Source organism: Aotus nancymaae, unplaced genomic scaffold (genome assembly GCF_030222135.1).
Source record: "Aotus nancymaae isolate 86718 unplaced genomic scaffold, 86718_ANA_hifiasm-v0.15.2.pri h1tg000014l, whole genome shotgun sequence".
Taxonomy (NCBI): domain Eukaryota; kingdom Metazoa; phylum Chordata; class Mammalia; order Primates; family Aotidae; genus Aotus; species Aotus nancymaae.
Window position 1 is genome coordinate 40,123,453 of NW_026988425.1, and position 20,966 is coordinate 40,144,418.

At 36.5% G+C, this 20,966-nt stretch overlaps 1 protein-coding gene across 3 annotated transcripts in view; it reads right to left on the reverse strand.

Annotated features, from left to right (window-relative positions):
* Positions 1 to 20,966, reverse strand: part of C6 (complement C6) — a 69,506-nt gene that overhangs the window by 26,525 nt on the left and 22,015 nt on the right. For all 3 annotated transcript variants that reach the window (XM_064375939.1, XM_064375940.1, XM_064375941.1), the window contains exons 7-9: positions 17,786 to 17,986; positions 10,661 to 10,901; positions 6,080 to 6,202 (exon numbers count right to left, since the gene is read on the reverse strand). In XM_064375939.1, the coding sequence (XP_064232009.1) occupies positions 6,080 to 6,202; positions 10,661 to 10,901; positions 17,786 to 17,986 (565 nt within the window). The remainder of the gene's footprint in view (positions 1 to 6,079; positions 6,203 to 10,660; positions 10,902 to 17,785; positions 17,987 to 20,966) is intronic.

The following is a 20,966-nucleotide window of genomic DNA, read 5'->3' on the forward strand; positions in this document are numbered from 1 at the left end:
ATTAATTATGTATTGGAGATAGAGAGACAGACAGACAGACAGATAGATAGATAGATAGATAGATAGATAGATAGATAGATAGATAGATATTGAGATGGAGTCTCACTCTGTTGCCAGTCTGGATTGCAGTGGCACAATCTCAGCTCACTCCAGTCTCCACCTCCTGGGTTCAAGTGATTCTCCTGCCTCAGCCTCCCGAGTAGCTGGGATTACAGATGCATGCCACCACACCCAGCTATTTTTTTGTATTTTTAGTAGAGACAGGGTTTCACCGTGTTGGCCAGGATGGTCTAGATCTCCTGACCTCATGATCTGCCCACCTTGGCCTCCCAAAGTGCTGGGATTACAGGAGTGAGCCACCACGCCCAACCTGGATTGATATTTTAATATTAATTTTTGTGTGTCTTTTTATATTTTTTAATCTCTATTATTTCTCTCATAACTGAAGTGGAATCATGGGCTTTCTATATTTACTGGAAAGAATTGAAAGAGAAAAAGAGTAAAATTTTGTCTTTTAAGCTCACAAGTACACTTTTATAAAGCTAGCAAAAGTCATAGATTTGAAGGCTAGGGTTTTTAATGTCAAGGGCCAGACTTTTGAGAGAGAAAAAGAATTCTTGAGTTCTTAATGCTTGAACTAAAATATCAAGCGTCAAATATTTTGGGATTCAGAATCATAGCATTTGTAACATTGACCATAAAATGATAAAGAATATATAAAATAGCCATTTTCCTTCTCGAAAGTAGAAAAAATTTTGAGCAGCTGGGAGAATGGGGAATATTGGACATGTGGTAACTATATATAGACTTGGCGGATTCCTTAGTGCAGGCCTAAGATTCTACCACTTTGGGGAAAATCTTGGAAAGAACAGTTTGACAAGAGAAATTTGATAGAAACTCATAAGAGTCTCTTCAATAAGTTAATGGAAAATGTGTATTATGAAAAAAATGCATGGCTTTCAATTTTTTTTGCACAAAAATAAATTCATAATAACTTACCATTACATGGCTAAATAAAATCTAGTTTGAAGCACAAAGAAGGATAAGACATCAGTTTGAAAAGGGTACCTAATCAGAGCAACTTGAATTCTTCTAAAGTAAATGTAAGACAAAACATCAAATTTATGGTAAAGCTTGGTGGAAGAAGAGTGAAATCACTGATGCCTTAGGAAGTTTATGGGGACAATAATGCAAGGCAGTCAGCAGTTTTCAGAGTCATAACTCATTGTAGGAGGGGAAGAAATAATTTTGAAGAGAAAACTCCTAGCAGTAGACCATCTACATGAATTTATGAGGAAAAAATTTACCTTGCTCATGCCCTAATTGAAGAGGAGTAATGATTAACAGTGCAAACAACAGCCAACACTGTAGAAATCTCAATTAGTTCAGTTTACACAATCTGAAAAATTAAAGATGATGAGCAAACTTCCCACTCAATGGTTGCCAAAACTATTGTGCCCAGATCAGCTGCACACAAGAGCAGAACTTTCAATAAAAATTTTAAACATGTAGGATCAGATCCTGAAGCATTTTTTTTTTTTAAATGTACAAAAGAGATGAAAAATGGATTTACCACTATGATCCTGAAGACAAAGTACAATCAAAGTAATGGCTACCAAGAGGTGGAAGTGGGCCAGCCAGAGCAAAACTGGCCTAGTCAAAGGTCATGGAAATGGTTTTGTGGGATGCTCAAGGCATTCTGCTTGTTAATTTTCTGAAGGGTCAAAGAATAATAACATCTTCTTGTGAGAGTGTTTTGAGACAGCCAAACTTTTAGCAGAAAAATGCCCAGGAAAGCTTTATCAGAGAGTCCTTCTCTACTGTGATAATGCTCCTACTCATTCCTCTAATCAAACAAGGGCAATTTTGTGAGAGTTTAGATGGGAAATTATTAGATATCCACCTTGCAGTCCTTTTTGTTTTCTAATCTTAAAAATATCTTTAAAAGGCATCCATTTTTTTCAGTTATTAATGTGAATTGACAACATTAAATTCCTAGGACCCTCAGTACTTTAGGGATGGATTAGATGGCTGGTATCATCACTAACAAATGTGTCTTGAGCTTCATGAAACTTATGTTGATAAATAAAGTTTATATTTTCTATTTTCTATTTTTAATTCCAGTTCCCTGTGAACTTTTTGAAGTCCTCTCATGTACGTTTAATCTTCTCAAGTAGCAGGGTGGGAATGGCAAGCCTTATAGAGAATCTTTTATATCCAACATGGCCACCCAAGCAAGTGGTTCCTGTGGTGGCCTCAAGGCCCTCACATTTCACTGTGATGTATAGAAAACTGGCAGGGGTTTCCTAAAGCCTCAAGAAGGTAAGGGAGTCTTGAGAAAGAGTGGTAGACAAAAAAGGGCATGGCCTCTTTGTGAGAAAGGTTCAAAGGATATGGATCTAATAACCTGACCTTTCTCTCTGGCTGCCCTTGGCATTTTTTCCTTCATTTCAACCCTGGTGAATCTGATGATTATGTGCCTTGGGGTTGCTCTTCTTGAGGAATATCTTTGTGGTGTTCTCTGTATTTCCTGGACTTGAATATTGACCTACCTTGCTAGGTTGGGGAAGTTTTCCTGGAAAATATCCTGATGAGTGTTTTCCAGCTTGGATAAATTCTCTCCGTCACATTCAGGTATACCATTAAAAGTAGATTAGGTCTTTTCATATAATCCCATATTTCTTGGAGACTTTGTTCATTTCTTTTTACTTTTTTTTTTCTAATCTTGCCTTCTCATTTTATTTCATTGAGTTGATCTTCAGTCTCTGATATCCTTTCTTCTGTTTGGTCAATTCGGCTATTGAAACTTGTGTATGCTTCACGAAGTTGTCATGTTGTGTTTTTCAGCTCCATCAATTCATTTATATTCCTCTCTAAGCTGTTTATTCTAGTTAGCATTTTGTCAATCCTTTTCTCAAGGTTCTTAGCTTCTTTGCATTGTGTTAGAACATTTTCTTTTAGCTCAGAGAAGTTTGTTATTACCCACCTTCTGAAGCCCGTTTCTGTCAATTCATCAGACTCATTATCCATCCAGCCTTATTCCCTTGCTGGTGAGGAGTTGTGATCCCTTGGAGGAGGAGAGGTGTGCTGGTTTTGTTTTCATCCTTTTTGCACTGGTTTCTTCCCATCTTTGTGGATTTATCTACCTGTGGTCTTTGTGGTTGGTGGCTTTCAGGTGGGGTCTCTGGATATCCTTTTGGTTGATGATGAAGTTATTTCTTTCTGTTTCTTAGTTTTTCTTCCAACAGGCCCTTCTGCTGTAGGACTGCTGGAGGTCCACTCCAGACCCTGCTTGCCTGGGGGTCACCTACAGCAGCTGCAGAACAGTAAGGGTTGCTGCCAGTTTCTTCTTCTGTTATCTTCGTCCCAGAAGGATACCCACCAGATATTAGCCTGAGCTCTCCTTTATGAGGTGTCTCTGGATATACGGGGGTTGGGGAGCTGCTTGAGGAGACAGTCTGTCCCTTATAGGAGCTCAAGTCCTGAGCTGTGAGTGCCATTGTTCTGTTCAGAGCTGCTGGGCAGGTACGTTTAATTCTGCTGCAGTGGAACTCATAACTGCCTTTTTTTCCCCCAGGTGCTCTGTCCTTGGAATATGGGGCTTTATTTGTAAGTTCCTGTCACGCTTCTACCTTTTTTCAGAGATGCCCTGCCCAGCAAGGAGGTAGCCTAGTCACAGTCTTCCAGCAGAGGTGTTGCTGAGCTGCTGTGGGCTCTGCCCAGCTGCTGTGTGAACTTTCTTTCAGTTTTGTTTTTTAGGGATATAGTTAGAACTACCTTCGTAATTGCGGACTGCCTCTGTAAAGGCGGACTGCCTCGATAATGGTGGACTGCCTCAGTAATGGCAGACTGCCTTGGTAATGGCAGACGCCCTTCCCCTGACAGATCTGGACCATCCCAGGTCCAGCTGTGTTTGCTGTGAAGCTCTCAATCCAGAGCATTTCAGATTGCTGGTCTTTGTGGAGGTGGCTCCCTGTTTCAACCCCCTTTTTTTTTTCAGTGGAACGGCAATTCTGTCTCCCAGGCATTCCAGTCAACAGTTGAAATGGCGCCTAGATTTGTGTGAGTTTTTGAGTGGAGCCCCACTGTGCTGGCTGAAACAGCTGCACTGGAGACTCGTGGTGCTTTTTTGCCTGGGAATCTCCTGGTCTGTGGGCAGTAGAATTTCATTTGGAAATGCAGTGATCACTCACCCTCTGCATTTTTGCTGGGAACTGCAATCCAGAGCTGTTCCTGTTCAACCATCTTGGATCATCCTTAATTAATTCTTATATTGAATCTTTTTATCTCTGAGTTCTTGATTTATTGAACTCATACTCATTAAATTATTCTACTGCATGATAAACTGATATAGAATCTGAATTCATATTTTGGTTAATATCGCCAGATTCTTTGTTTTGCATGCTATATACCTTTTTGCCCTCTTTTTCTTTTTTGCTATAATGGGAATGTGCAATTGTCAAGCTAGTTCTTTCATTTGGCTTATGCATAACAAAATCATGTATATGTAGACCATCTATCTTTTCTGATACTGTATTTAAAATTATCTATTTATTATTATAGTAAATATTATATTTTATTTGTTTTTTTGTCTCTTTTCCCCATGAGAAGATAATCTTCAAATTTGGGAATTTCTGTGATTCTGCTTCCTTTTAATCTGAGCAGTCAGGCAAAATAAGGAAATAGAATTTTGCAGAGAGGAAGGAGTTATTTATAATGGCAAGGTGTAGGAGAGAGCCTGACTTGTTTAGGAGGCTGCATAAAGTTTAGCTATGCAGAGAAGGACAGGAACTTATGTTTAAGGCCATGTGGAACCATGACATGTTCCAAGTATGAAGGTTTCATAAATCAGGTTTTTTCCATAGAGAAGATTCCTCTCATAAAAATGTGTAGAATAGACTGGAATAAACCAGACTAGAAGCAGGGAGACCACCTAGGGGACTTCTGAGATAATCCACGTTGGAAATAATGAATGGAAGGTTTGCCTTCCATGGAAAGTTTTATATACATGGAAATAAAAAGGTGAAGACAACTTGCAGAGACATTCAGGAGGTGGAATGAATTGTGCATAGTTATTTATTGGACATAGACACTAGAAAGAGGGTAGAATCAAACACAACAGCCAGGTTTCTGGCTTGGTTGACTTAGTTGATAGTGATGCCATTATCAAGGCTGGGACTGCTGAAGGAGAGGAAAGGTGAAAGGAGCCAACCACTGCTGGTCACTCTGCAAGGCTCCTTATAAACATCAAGCCACTTAGTTTTCACAACAGTCCTATCAGGCTATAAAGTAAAGGCTATTCGATATGAATGAGAACCAACAGCAGCAGCGAGAGAATATGTGGCTCATTGCTGCCTAGAGACATTCCAGTAGAGATGTTTAGTGGACAGTAGGTGTCTGGAGTTCAGAAGGGATAACTGGGTTGGGGATTGGGATAGAAAAGTGAAAGCCTATTGGGGTTGAAGATTTGGATAGAAAAGTGAAAGCAGTGGCTAAAATTGGGAAGCAGTAAGATCATTCTGCAAAATATAACTTGTATCTTCTATTTTTAGTATTTTTGCCTGGATTTTCTTTCTCACTCTTCCCATTTGCCAAAGTCTTCATCCATTTTTTAAAGCATGGCCCCAAAATAATTCTCTTCACAAAGTCTGATGTATTTAAATCTCAGGATTTTCTTCTGCCCATTTTCTTCTTATAGCCTTTTAGAAAATATACCTCTCTTAGACCTTTGTCAATCTGTGTTTTTAATGAATGTGTATGTTTCTTTACCTTGTAACGTTCTGTTTCACACCCATATGCACCTCACAATGCCTAATATTGAGTTCTGTCCATCGGTAAAATCAATAAATTATGTATTAAGCAACCTAAGTATGAGATAAAGAAAACCTTAACAATTTCCTTTTTTAGGTAATGCTAATGGTATTTTATTTGCATCTCCTGCCCCAACACACAGGGTTCTGAGGCATAGAAATGAAATAAATGAAAAGCTAAAAATAGCATAGTCATGTCCAATATGGTCTGTAAATGACAGCTAGGCTCAGGGCACACTGGATAAGCTGCTAAGAGAGGGTACTGTTACCTTCATGTTTCTCTGAAAGCTTGTTGGTGGTGCACCTATGTTCCACTTTTGTTTTCTTAACAAATAAAACACGTTTCTTTGTTTCAATCCGGACACAGTGTTGGCTTTCTTCCTGGGTTAAACCTGCGAAGTTAAATACAAACAAAAACCACTGAGAATGCACCATGGACAATTCAAAGAGGAACATGATGCTCTGGTCACTTCAGAGCTACAGATACTTTATATTAGCCCCTCTCTTCCCCAATCCCCATAAACTTAAGTGACAGCTCAAGTTAGCTTTACCTACAGATTCAATCCTGCATGGGCCCAGAGATGGTTCTGAACAGAAGAGTATGTTTGAAAGTATATTATCTCTCCCTTTAACACTGACCCTCAGAAGTGCATATGAGCCAGTGTGGCTCATCTCCTGGGGATGGTGATGGCCTGTCCCTGTTGTCTGCCCCTCGTTGCCAGTTAACACAATGGAGCTCTAAGCTTTCCCTTTCTATTGGCCACTGTACTGTGTAGTCCTGCAAATAAAGAGACCATGACATACCTGATCTGTTCTCCATTCTAAGACCTAGTTTCTGGGCCACTGCTGATTCTGTGAGACCTGAGTCCACTTCAGTTGCTTCCCTGTGTGTCATCTAAAATGCAAATCTTCTTGGCAGCGCTTCTTCCCTGAACAGTCATTCTCATACCTCTCTGGGCTTCTTCTCCCTTACTCAGCTACTCACTCAGTCCCTACCTCCAAATCCCTTTTTTTTGTAATCTCAGAAATTCTGACTTCCTGACCTATGAATTATTTTCAAACTCCTCCCTGGCTATTCCATGTCCCCATGTTAATTCAAGCCTGCGCCTGATACTGTTTCCACTGTCATCTCCAACAGAAGTTGATACTGCCATTTTCTCACCCCATTCATGTATGGGAGCTGGGATTGATATCTTCCTAGTTTCCCACTGGTGCTTTCATTGGATGACTCCCCATGGTCTTATAACTTGTGAAAACCTTGATACTCTAGGCTCAGACCATCTGGTTTTAATACCTTTAGTCCTCACTGTTCTCCTTTTCTAAACTCCCTAGCATCATTTGTTGAAGATATGGGCATCTGAACCACTCCCACTCACCACAGTCCTGTGATCATTCTCAATGACCTCAAAATCTGTGTGTTAGTGCAAGAGTGTAGGGGAACAGATCTAGTATCCTTGTAGGCTGAGTTAGTACTATCTGGGGTAATTTGAGGGAAATCAACATTTTCTTTTTCTTAACAGCTTCCAAGCCACCTGACTCACTGCTGGAAACATCAAAACTAAAATCCAGGTCTTTTGATGTTTAGTTAAAATTTGCCTTGCAGAATACGAGCACATGAGAGATAGAGCTGTTAATATCAGCTCTTAAGCACCTAAAAGCAAAGTGGGTTATCAAATACTAGTATTTGGGGTTGTGGGTCATAATAGGCAGGGATGGGTGTTTTCAGAGCTTGAGGTTCTGATTAGGTGTGATACTGAAATGGAAATCTGGAGGCATAGATCACTGAGAAATGAGGCTGGGTACATGTGAACTGGGCCTGTCTACCTCATTATTTGGTGACAGTTTGATACATTTGAAGAGATGCATTGTTAGTTGGAAGTAAAAAATTCTTGGTTTGAAGCCCTCATGTTTAGTTTGCATCTTCAATTCTAACAAAAAGATAATTGTTTCAGTCTGGTTGAATAAATATGGTTCATTTTGCTTCTGGTAGGATTGTTTTTATAAGTCGGTTAGTCAAATATTTAGGCCATACTGGGAACGTAATGCATTTATATATGCCTAATTCTTATTCTTTTCTTATTCATTCAGTAGGCTGTTATTATTTATAAGTAATAATTAAATTGTATGTGTTCAGTTAATTAACTATAACATAATAAATTAATTATAAACAATTTCATTTTTGAAGGCTATAGGTGAATCTTTGAAGTTTTGAATGATGAATATTTTTATGACATTGGACATGCAGTGATTAAAATATCTGGACTTTATCAATGAATTTCTGTGCAACCCTTTTCTTCCCTGCAGTATGTCCAGTTTTTTGCTGCTGGACCTCTCTCTACATTAACTAAGAAACTACTTGATACTGCAGTACCTGACCTCTTAAACCTGAGTGTTCCTCTGCTGTGTGGCATAGGAATCAGTATTTCAGTAATGTCTTTAGCTACTCTGATGTGCAAAAGTCAAGTGTTAGTTGAAAATGTCAGATTAATAAGTAGCATAGTGAATAACTTTTAACCTCCAATTCAGAGTAGAAGATGACTTCCCAACAAAAGGAGTTTAAGATTACCCTCTTGCATATTATGATGTTTTTATTGTTTGATGTTTTCACTGTGTTTATGAAACTCTTTTCCACAGCATACTGAAGCAATGTCAACTTTTATTCAAGGTTTTAACTTGACTGTGGAACATTGAACAATAGAGAAATAAATCAAGGGATGCAAATAAAAGGCAGTTTAATTTTTTTTTTCTTGAGGGAAATAAAGTACTATGAAATATTCAGTTATTTTTCAAAAATTAATGACAAGGGATATAATTCTTATTGAATGAAGCATAGCAAAAATTAAATCTATGCTTTAGTTTCATGTTATGATGAGGCAAAGGGAGAGAGAATAGGAGGAGAGAAAAGGGAAGAGGCCAGAATATCTATTTATCTAGAGAGCTGGAGAAGCCAGGTAAGCACATGAACTGGAGAATTTCATTTTCTTGAGAAGTTGTTTCTGTCAGATTGTGCTTCATTTTAACCACAATTAAGATTTTACAGATATATTATTACAGATAAACTTACTGAATATAAGAATATCAAATACAGGGGCCTGGCACGGTGGCTCATGCCTGTAATCCCAGCACTTTGGGAGGCTGAGGCGGGTGGATCACGAGTCAAGAGATCGAGACTATCCTGGTCAACATGGTGAAACTCCGTTTCTACTAAAAATACAAAAAATTAGCTGAGCATGGTGGTGCGTGCCTGTAATCCCAGCTACTCAGGAGGCTGAGGCAGGAGAATTGCCTGAACCCAGGAGGTGGAGGTTGCGGTGAGCCAAGATCGCGCCATTGCACTCCAGCCTGGGTAACAAGAGCGAAACTCCGTCTCAAAAAAAAAAAAAAAAAAAAAATCAAATACATATATTGAGAGCTTGTTTGGAGGTTCTAGCAGAAGAGTGCAGCTACTTGTATACCCTTGACTGAAGACCAGTCCTCCTCTATTGGGGATGGTCGTCTTTGACTGAGTGTGCAGCTTTGGGAGGGACACACATGGAGTGGTGAGGGAGGAAGGAGACACCCACCTAGCCAGCCAGATCAGCCAAATCAACTCTGGCAAACAGTGAATTGACAGATGTCACAGCCAGATTGTCCTTATATCCAGAATACATCTTATTGAATATATATACACATACACATAAGCACATAGAGACACACTGTCAATACATATATACATTGTATGCATGTGTATGTATATATTGTGTGTGTGCATGTATACATAGATATGCATGGGTATTTATTTTGAATTTCCTATCACATCCCAAACTCCTTTTCTTTCCTTCATTATATGTAACTGTCAGTCTCTACCTCTACAGAGGAAGAGATGGAATGTAAGAATGTTTCAGTAGGAAAGTAGAGCTCATTACTCTTCATTTTGGTTATGGGGCTTTAACTCTTGAAAGGATGAATAGTTGATTAAAGATTCACCCAGTTCTTAACTGACCTTATCTCTAAGCATTTAGGGGCTCTGCATGCGTGAGGATTATATTCATCAGTGGGAAATTATTGTCTCAGTTATAGCAGCAGTGACCAGAATAATTTCATCTGAGGGTGACACAAAACCAAGTCAAAGATCAGAGATTTCCCCTAACTATTTCTGCTCAGCATTGGTGTTGATACTATTTGCAGTAGCAGAAGACATCAAATTCATCATGCAAGAATTTCTCCAGTGGAAAGGATAACTGAAAGGAAACATAAGGCATGCAGGCAGTGTGGAAAGCCTACAATAACACAAACCTTTTGAATTTAGTTTCAGGTTTCATCACCAGTAGGTGCTTATGGGGCCCACTCTAGCTTAGTCCCTTGTCAAGTTTCTAATTTTTCTTTCATCGTAGGTTTCATCTTGGCTTTTAGTTAAAATTATTACAAGAAAAAGATTGCTATTTAATTTGCTATAAATTATTGCTCTGTGAAATGATCTCCTATAAAAATGCTATTCATAAATTATCTTTTAGAATTTAGTGCCAGTACAAACTTTGTTTCCCTTGAGATATTGACCTGCATCTTCCTTTTTGGGTAACCACTATTGTGTAAGCTTATGATGTTCCCAGATGTCAGGAAATTTAGAGACAAATGTGATGCATAAAATCACAGAGGTTAAGCTTACTTGTTTTTCTTTATTTTTTGGTCTTAGTTTTCTATTTTTGTTTTATTTATTTGAATGTGTATATATTTTTTAAATCATTCTTTATATATCACTTTGGAAATAAAGCAGGATCTTAAGTCAAAGAAAAATAATTAATATAGTAAGAGAAAAAATGTATTACATGCTATCATATCAGTTAAAAAGAGTGAGGACTGAAGAAAGTTACCTGAATTCTTTAGTTCCTCGCTGCTAAACTGATAGAGGAGGTCATACACACCCCCCAGGGAGCCAGAGGTGAAATAATGAGTCCCAAAGTCATCGAATATTCGGCTGTACAAAGCAGAGTTGTATTCTAGAGGCAGATGGTTAAGTGCTTTCAAAAAGACATCAGAAAGGTGCAGATCTTTAGTTTTCATTGTGAAGTTTAAGACTTTCATCACTTTATGGATCCTAATGAAACTAGAATCCTAAATGGAAGAAAGAAGTAAAAAGAAAAGATGATTAAAGGTAATGAAAGTTTGAAGTACCACACATTTAAATATCATTGATTTATCGTTAGTTTCATTCCCTCCATAGTATTACAACTCTCACTCTCTATTGCATGTTCTCACATACAAAATTATAATTTTTATTTTACTTTCCAATACCAATGTTCAACGTCAAAACAGATAATATTATCTTAATAATGTAAAAGATTGCTATTTAATTTGCTATAAATTATTGCTCTATGAAATTATCTCCTATAAAAATGCTATTCATAAATTATCTTTTAGAATTTAGTGCCAGTACAAATTTTGTTTCCCTTGAGATATTGGCATGCATCTTCCTTTTTGGGTAACCACTATTGTGTAAGCTTATGATGTTCCCAGATGTCAGGAAATTTAGAGACAAATGTGATGCATAAAATCACAGAGGTTAAGCTTACTTATTTTTCTTTGTTTTTTGGTCTTAGTTTTCTATTTTTGTTTTATTTATTTTAATATGTGTTTTTTAAATCATTCTTCATATCATTTCAGGATCTAAATAAAGTCAAAGGAGAATAATTAAAATAATAGAAAAGAGATAAAATGTATTGCATGCTATCATACCAGTTAAGAAAGGGGGCATGTGCTCTCTAAGAAAGAAAAAAAATCAATGATCACAAATGTCAGCTTGCTTTCTTGATTGTCAATCATGGCTGAATTTCTACTGAGTTTTTATTTAGAATGCTTGCTAATGTGAATAGTTGAAAAACGATTGTGTGCATTTTGAAGTGGAAGTTATGCAACTGAGATGGAGGTTATATAACTGAGATTCAAGTTACAGCTTTGTCACTAACTGAAAAAAAGCGTTTGATTCTCTAGAATTCAGTTGTCAAATGATAAGATGAGGGCTTGCACCTGGAAACATTTCACACCTCCTTTCAACTCCAAAATGCTGATTCTAAATTACTTAGGGGGTGAACTTAAGTAAAATTATTTATATTCTCTCTCCTTCACCCATATGCAGAAATATATGAGATTTTTTTGTTTACAAACCTATTTGTTTATCATTTCATTTTATGTCAGATTAATTTAGAATTAGCTGATCAATATTATGCTTAAAATCTTATTTCCTCAGATTATCTTTCTATATAGCCACTGAAGTTTATAAGTTTTTATGTATATTGTTGAAAAAATTTTTTACATACTTTATCTGATTTCTCAATTTTAATAAATTGTAATAATAGAAACAGAGTAAGAACCATATTTTCGCAAAATAACTATTGTAACTGTTAATTATTAACCATATTCCTCTTTGCTATAATTATGGCACAAGATGGCTGCTGATACAAAAGAAAAAAAAATCCCCAAAATTGAAAAAGAATCAGCATTAATCTCCCTTCTTTCTTTCCTTTTCCCTGTCCTTCTCTTCCTTCATTCTACCTTCTGAACTTTTATACATTTATTGCCTACCTGTCTTAGATGCTATAGAAAAAGAAGTGAAGAAGGCAGACAAAGTTCATGCCTTTGTGGAAATTCCATTTTAGTAGGTTCTCATTAATTCTATTTTTAACTATAATACTTGAATTTTGTCATAGAACCATAGTTTTCAAAAGTTGGAGAGCCCTTGTGCCTTCAATAAGAAGCACACTCATTCCCTGAGTATCTGCAGTGCCTGTTCTGGAAGGTTCAATATTTCCAGGATGCTTTAAAGTCTCAGTCCTGGAAAATACAAGTTAAACTTTGGTAGCTCAACTTAGCACAATTACCTCCATGGTGTTCTGCTTGCTGGTTCATGATAACTGAAACTGGCTATTTTAGAGTTAAAAAATATATTAGTATAGGTTATTAAACCACATATAATCTATTTCAACAATGTATGAGGTCTTGCTTTATTTTAATAGTATTTTTGTGATTTCAATGTTGTAAAGTATATAAGGAAAGTAGTGACTCTTACTGAGTTAACTGATATTTTGCTTGGAAACAGACTGTTTGCTCAACAAATGTCTAGTTTGATCTGTGATTGACAAAACAACTAAAGCATTATGCTCCAGAAAGGCTTGGATTGATTTTCAATTTCGTGGTATCTTGTTTTCTCTACTTGAAGACTAAGAGAAGCTGCAGTAGCATTTTCTTTTCTTTTCTTTTCTTTCTCTCTTTTTCTTTTCTTTTTTTTTAGATCGAGTTTCACTCTGTCACCCAGGCTGGAGTGCAGTGGCACCATCTCAGCTCATTGCAACTTCTGCTTCCCAGGTTAAAGCAATTCTCCTGCCTCAGCTTCCCAAGTAGCTGGGACTACAGGCACCCGCCACCATGTCTGGCTAATTTTTGTATTTTTATTTGCACAGAAAGAGACTAGAGTATCTAGTTTTTTTAGGATCTATAAATAATTTTTACCATGTTGGCCAGGCTGTTTTCAAATTCCTGACCTCAGATGGTCCACCCACCTCAGCCTCCCAAAGTGCTGGGATTACAGGTGTGAGCCACCATGCCCAACCTCATTTTCTATTTAGACTGAAATTCCTTAATTCTGTTCATACCTAATGAAAGATGACAGTAATGATGTTGGATTAAACTGTATGAGGCTAACAATTTTGTAAACCAAAATGGTTGAATAACAGTAGTTTCATATGTTCCAATCCGATATTGTGAAGAGCTCTAAATTTTTTCACTTTGGGACAGACTATTAGAGGATCAAACAATAGCTGTTTATCTACATATAAGGGTTTTACAAATGTTCTCTAGCATCTTTGAAATACATATAAATCACATATGTGAAGCAAGACATAGAACTATACCTATAACTCATTCAAACACGTCTATCTCCTTTCATCTTTGACTATAAGCAGTTATTTCCAATCCTGCATGCTACATTATACTGAGCTAGGGAGCTAAAAATAAAAAAGGCCATATTCCCATGCCCAATCCCAGATATTCTGAATCAGTAATTAAGGGAGAGGACTAGAGATATATATTTTTACTTACAAGAAATTCTGATACTATCTTGTCTTACAAATATAATTTGTTAGGTTTGGAGGGCACTGTAGGACCCATAGCCCATTCTAAACTGAGGTAGTAATATAAATTTTATATATATACACATATATATAAGGTATATATAAAATGAATGTATATATATTATGTATATATAAAATGAATCTATTTCATTGTCATTTTTTACATGTCAATATCACCAGACCAGTGTTCTTCTGTAATTTGCTAGAATTATGAATAAATAAATAAATGAATAAAAAGTCAAATATCTTGAAGTGAAATGCAATAGGATTCCCTATTTAATAAACGGTGTTGGGAAAATGACTAGCCATATGCAGAAAGCAAAAACTGGATCCCTTCCTTACACCTTATACACAAATTAACTCAAGATGGATTAAAGATTTAAACGTAAGACCTAAAACCATAAAAACCCTATAAGAAAACTTAGGCAATACCATTCAGGACATAGGCATAGGTAAGGACTTCATGACTAAAACACCAAGAGCAATGGCAACAAAAACCAAAATAGACAAATGGTATCTAATTAAACTTAAGAGCTTCTGCATAGCAAAGGAAACTATAATTAGAGTGAACAGGCACCCTATAGAATGGGAGAAAATGTTTGCAATCTATCCATCTGACAAAGGACAAATATCCAGAATATACAAAAAACTTAAATCTACAAGAAAAAAAGCAACCCCATCAAAAAGTGGGCAAAGGATATGAACAGACAGTTCTCAAAAGGAGACATGTATGTGGCCAATAAATATACAAAAAAAAGCTCATCATCGTTGGTCATTAGAGAAATGCAAATCAAAACTACAATGATACCATCTCACACCAGTTAGAATGGTGATCATTAAAAAAACAGGAGACAACAGATGCTGGAGAGGATGTGGAGAAATAGGAACACTTTTACACTGTTAGTGGGTGTGTAAATTAGTTCAACCATTGCAGAAGACAGTGTGGTAATTCCTCAAGAATCTAGAACTGGAAATACCATTTGACCCAGCAATACCATTACTGGGTAATATACCAAAAGAATTACAAATCATTCTATTATAAAGACACATGCACACATACGTTCATTGCAGCACTGTTCACAATAACAACAACTTGGAACCAACCCAAATGCCCATCAATGATAGAGTGGATAAAGAAAATGTGGCACATATACACCATGGAATACTATGCAGCCAAAAAATGATGAGTTCATGTCTTTGCAGGGACATGGATGAAGCTGGAAACCATCATTCTCAGCAAACTAACACAAGAGCAGAAAACCAAACACTGCATGTTCTCACTCATAAGTGGGTGTTGAAAAATGAGAACACATGCACACAGGGAGGGGAGCATCACACACCGGAGTCTGTTGGGGGTTGAGGTACTAGGGGAGGGATAGCATTAGGAGAAATACCTAATGTGATAATGTGCTCACGGGTACAGCAAACCACCATGGCACGTGTATAACTATGTAACAAACCTGCATGTGCTACACATGTACCCCAGAATTTAAAGTACAATAAAAAAATTAAAAAATAAAGTAAATAAAAATCAGGCCATTCAGTTCCTAACTCTGGCATTTATTTACTGTAAGATCACTGGAATTCTCTCAGCTTCTTGGACTTTAGTTAGTGCTTGCCTTATGGTAGGTATCTGATAAATGTTTGTTGAATTAAAATTGCATGCATGAACTTCAATTTATTCATCTGCAAAATGATGTTTAGATATTGACTCTAATAATCGAGAATTCTTTTGAGGATAAATGAAATATTTGGGAAAATTATCCATACAGTGCTGTTGGGTCTTATATAAGTGCATAAAGGTCTGTCTAAATAAAAGTAGAAGAGCAATATGATAAAGGTAGGAGCAAGCATAATATGGTGTCCTCCAGTTGCTGATCCCATTAACTCTGACATTGGTAACTCTGTCTCCTCCCTTTCTAGTTCCATGATTCAGGGCTCATTCTCTTCATTCATCTCTTGGGAAAGGGCAAATGCTACTTAGGGTGGTGATTATAGTGAGCAATAGACACTATTTTAAAAGACCTTGGTAAATGTCTAAAAATTTCAGAGAGAAATCTGTCTCCTAAATTGTTTAAGCACGGTGAGACATATCTAAGAGATTTAAAATGCAAATAATAAGAGAAAAAGGAGCATATGAAGAATGATTAACAAGGAAAGCTGTATCTTTGTATATTAAAAGGGTTCCATAAGTCCCTGGCAAGATTAACAGGAAAAGTACAATACTTAGACATACCCTAAGTTCCAAGTGCAAAAAAATAATTGTAACTTTCTAAGCAGGGAAAAGAAAATAAAAAAATTTGCTCTGAATGTGATTTTTCTTATATACCAATGGAAATTAGAAGACAGTTGAATAACATCTACTATCAAGACATAATGATTATTATACAGTCGGGTATTCTTTATATTTATTGTTCAGGGAAAAGGCAAGCAATGTTTCATATGCAAAGATTTAGAGAATATACCTTGCATATGTCCTATATGAGGAAAATACAAAAAAAAAGGCAACTGAATGAGAACAGGGATCTCAAGAAAAGGAAATAAGAGGAAAATAAAGGGAGATAGGTAAATATGTATGTATAAATATAAATATAACAAAATATTATACATTTTATATTTTATATACATATTTGTGTATGTGTACAAATATATAGACATACAAATATGTATATAAAATATAACAAAAATATAAAATATAGACTATGAACTTGAAAATTATAAGTGTTATGTGAGGAATCTTTAAGTAGAAAAGATAGGAGTTAGAATAAAATACACACTAACATAAAAAATATATAAACATACACAAAACAATCTTTAAGAATAGCTTGGAACACAAAGGTTTTTAACTATCTCACTAAAACTGTGATGTTGGAACCTCATGGTGGGAATAGAAAAGTAAATATGTTCTCAAGGACATAGAGGGGTTGGCATGTGGGGACTAGGTAGGTAAAAGATCTTTTGGGGGGAGTTACAGATATTATTTTATGTGATAAAAGAAAAAACATAGGTCTAATTATGCTTCCTAACTAGAGAAAAGTAACTATGAGCAGCACTTAAAAGTATAGTAGACAGTGGCTCACGCCTGTAATCCCAGCACTTTGGGAGGCTGAGGCAGGCAGGTGACCTCAAGTCGGGAGTTCGAGACCAGCTGGACCAACATAGAGAAATTCCATCTCTACTAAGAATAAAAAATTAGTTGGGCATGGTGGTGCATGCCTGTAATCCCAGCTACTCAGGAGGCTGAGGCAGGAGAATTGCTTGAACCCGGAAGGTGGAGGTTGTGGTGAACCAAGATTGTACCATTGCACTCCAGCCTGGGCAACAAGAGCAAAACTCCATCTCAAAAAAAAAAAAAAAAAATGTATAGTAGAAATTTCAAAATCACCAAAAGGAAAAAAGGAGTAGATAGAAATGTGATTACAAACAGCAAATGAGAGAAAACAGGAAACAGTAACAAAGTGAAATGAGTAAGAAAAAGAAAAGATGGAAAAAATATGATCAAACATGTCCATGAATATAATAAATATAAATTGGCTAAATTTTCCTAGCAAAGACTTGAGACTGTCAAGATTACATGAAAGGACAAAGTTCTGTTGTGGAGTTTATAAGAAGCACACCTACAATCATATGAACAAAAAGTAAAGATAAAAAACAACAATAACAGTCAAATGCATGCAAAATGGAAGCATTAATATATATAGTATTTCTATAACTTTTAAAGTGAGATATAACAAAAAATGGGAAAATTACTTAAATGTGTGTTAGCAGTTACACTGGTACAATATCAAAACTCTCCCCTTCTTGTTGCGTGATTGCTAGAATTGGTGTTACTTATCAAGAAAGAAGAAAAAGATTGGAAACCATTTTTGTTACCTTTTTGTGAGAAGCTTGAATGGCTTGCTTGAAGGCAGAATTCTGGTTGATCTTTTCACTTTTCTTTGAGGAATAAAAAATTGGTACACTGAAAGAGCTCCCCCTGTCACTTGAAAATGAGCCTTGTTGATTGTCATTGTGTCCAAGAGAAGTTAAATCCTTGTAGAACTCTGTTTTCAAGTCATCTTCTGCAGTTTGTACCTGGAGAAAAATCCGTGTAAAATAAAATATAATTTAGGAAATACTGGAGTGACTTTTAGATATCTAATGAAATGACGATTTATTTATTTATGCACTCAGCCAATATTTATTGAGGACACATTTTGCTAGAGAACAAAGAATAGTGTTACTTCCTACATTGAGGGGTTAATAGTTTAGTTATAGAAAGATATAATCACAAACACTTAATGCAGTAAGCATTGTATGGCCTATGAGATCCCATAGGAAATATAAGACCCTGAGAGGCAATATCAGGAAATCCTCCCTCAAGGAAATGCCATCTAAGCTGAGACTTAACAGGGTGATAAGCAACGAGGGTTATTTTTAGTCTGCCTGTGATTTTGATGCAGCATGTGATCTAACTAAGATACTTTTCAGTTCTGACAACTTGACTTGTTCTTTATAACCAGGTATTCCTTGTTTTATACTTTTTCAAGAGACTGAAGTCTGACTTCAATATCACAGTTTCTGAGGTTGGTATCCCACTGCATGCTACCAAAGCCCCCAGTGCTGACCTTCTCTTGATTGACCTTTGTGTTAGTCATTACACTGTTTATAACTACTCTAGTCTTTCTCTGTGCACATAAAAAGCATGCATATCCCTACTCTCTTTGGCCAATAAAACAAAAATATAAATGGTATCTGTCACTTTAAGAGTTGATGGGAAATATGCCATTTCCCCCCTTTTTTTTTTTCTTTTGAAATTCATCATGGAAGGATGTATCAAAGCAGAATCCCTTAAGTCCCTTGGTTTCTAAGTGACTACTATGAGTAGAACATACAGTATGAGTGACACTGTTTTAAGACACTGACGTCTTAGAATTGTTATTGCAGTGTAACCTAACTTGTCCTGCTTGATAAAATGCTGTCTGGTGTCTGTATTCCAAAAACTGTCCTGTAGTTTTTCTAAGATCTTCTATTCTAACACCCTGCCCAGTTTCCTTTTGCCTTTTCTTCCTTTTGTGACTCTTTAGTCTCTGTGTACCCGCCAGCCATTATTTCATCTGTCTTAGTAAGCTACAATACTACAAAAGAAGGGAAGTCAGATGGCTGCTGAATTTCTCCTCCTCTGTTATTTTCAATAATGTATAACTTAGGTTTGCACAGCTGCCTGCTGAAGGTATGCCTAAAGAATGAAGTTATGCAGAGATAAGTTAAAAGAAAACCAATAGCTCGTGACCTCGACTATAGTCATTGCCATATTTTTGTTTGAAGAAATACCACTATGACCTTGTTTAGCCTTATCACTATGACTTTAGCCATACCACTATGATATATAGTTAAAGATTAGCTCAGGTAGATTCATAAGCTTGAACAAGTCTTAGAGTTACATTGATAAGGAAATGAGTTTAGTCTGTCTAAGAATTTTCAGGCTATATTTCCTCATGTAACTTGCTATCCAGGCTTGAGTTATCAAGCTTTGTGGGTTAACCCAGTGATCTGTTAGTAAGTATTTAACAACTAGCTCTCTGGGAGGGGGAAGAAAGCCTCGATTTACTATAACATTTTCCTTTTCCATTGTGTGTATATTCTTACCATGGCTGATTTCAAGCTACCTATGTGATGCCCTGAATTCAAACTTGGGAAGAGGTGCATGGTAGCAAGTTGCAAAGTGTTTTAATAATACAAATCCAATAGATGTAAATAACCTCAAGAGCATGGATAATGGTAAAATGTAGCAACGCAATTGAAACATGATAAATTTTGAGTCATTATAACCTTTGTTTTTAATATGTTTACCTGTGAGATAATATATTTGATGTTTCATAATGACTGTGTTTTGACCAACAAATATATAAAAAGAAGCTCATCGTCAATAATCATCAGAGAAATGCAAATCAAAGCCACAAAGAGATACCTTCTCACACCAGTCAGGATGGCTAGTATTAAAAAGTCAAAAAAACCCAACAGATGTTGGCAAGGCTGTGGAAAAAAGGAATGCTAATACACTGTTGGTGGGAATGTAAATTAGTTCAGCCACTGCGAAAAGCAGTTTGGATATTTCTAAAAGAACTTAAAATAGAACAACTACCATTTGACCCTGCAATCCCATTACTGGGTACATATCCAAAAGAAAACAAATTGTTCTATCAAAAATACACATGCACTCACATGTTCATCATAGTACTATTTGTAATAGCAAAGACATGGAATTAACCTAGGTGCCAATCAGCAGTAGATTGGATAAGGAAAATGTGGTATATATATGCCATGGAATACCAGCAGCCATAAGAAAGAACAAAATCATATCCTTCACAGCAACATGGGTACAGCTGGAGACCATTATCCTAGGCAAATTAACAAAGGAACAGAAAAACAAATATGACATGTTTTCGTTTATAAGTGAGGGCTAAACATCAAGTACTCATAGATGTAAAGATGGCAAGAATAGACACTGGGGACTACTAGAGGGGAAAAGAGGGAGGGGGGCAAGAGCTGAAAAACTGTGGGGTGCTATGCTTAGTACCTGGGTGAAGGGATCATTTGTACCCCAAACCTCAGCATCACACAATAAACCCAGGTGACAAACGTGCCTATGTACCCCCTGAATCTAAAATAAAAGTTGAAAAAGGAAAAAAAAAGTCTATGTTTAGCAATTGGCTTGCAAAATTCCTGAAAAGTTAACGGTTGACCTTGTGAATTCATATTGCTTGCTCCAGAACATCACTGTCTAACTTCACAGAGATACGTTTTAACTGATAGTTTGTGAAGGTGCTCAGACTTTAAACCCACTGCACCGAGTTTTACTGTCTTTCTTGATACACTATAACGGTCTCATCTAACATAGGCAGTCCCAGACTGTAGGAGCCAAAATCCAGGAGTTCTTATTCTTCTGTGCCATTTATTTGCTCTGTAACTGAGGAAGTTGTTTAACTTCCATAAACCAATAAGCCTATATTTTCTTTTCTTTCTTTCTTTTTTTTTTTTGAGACAGGGTCTCACTCTATCACCCAGGCTGGAG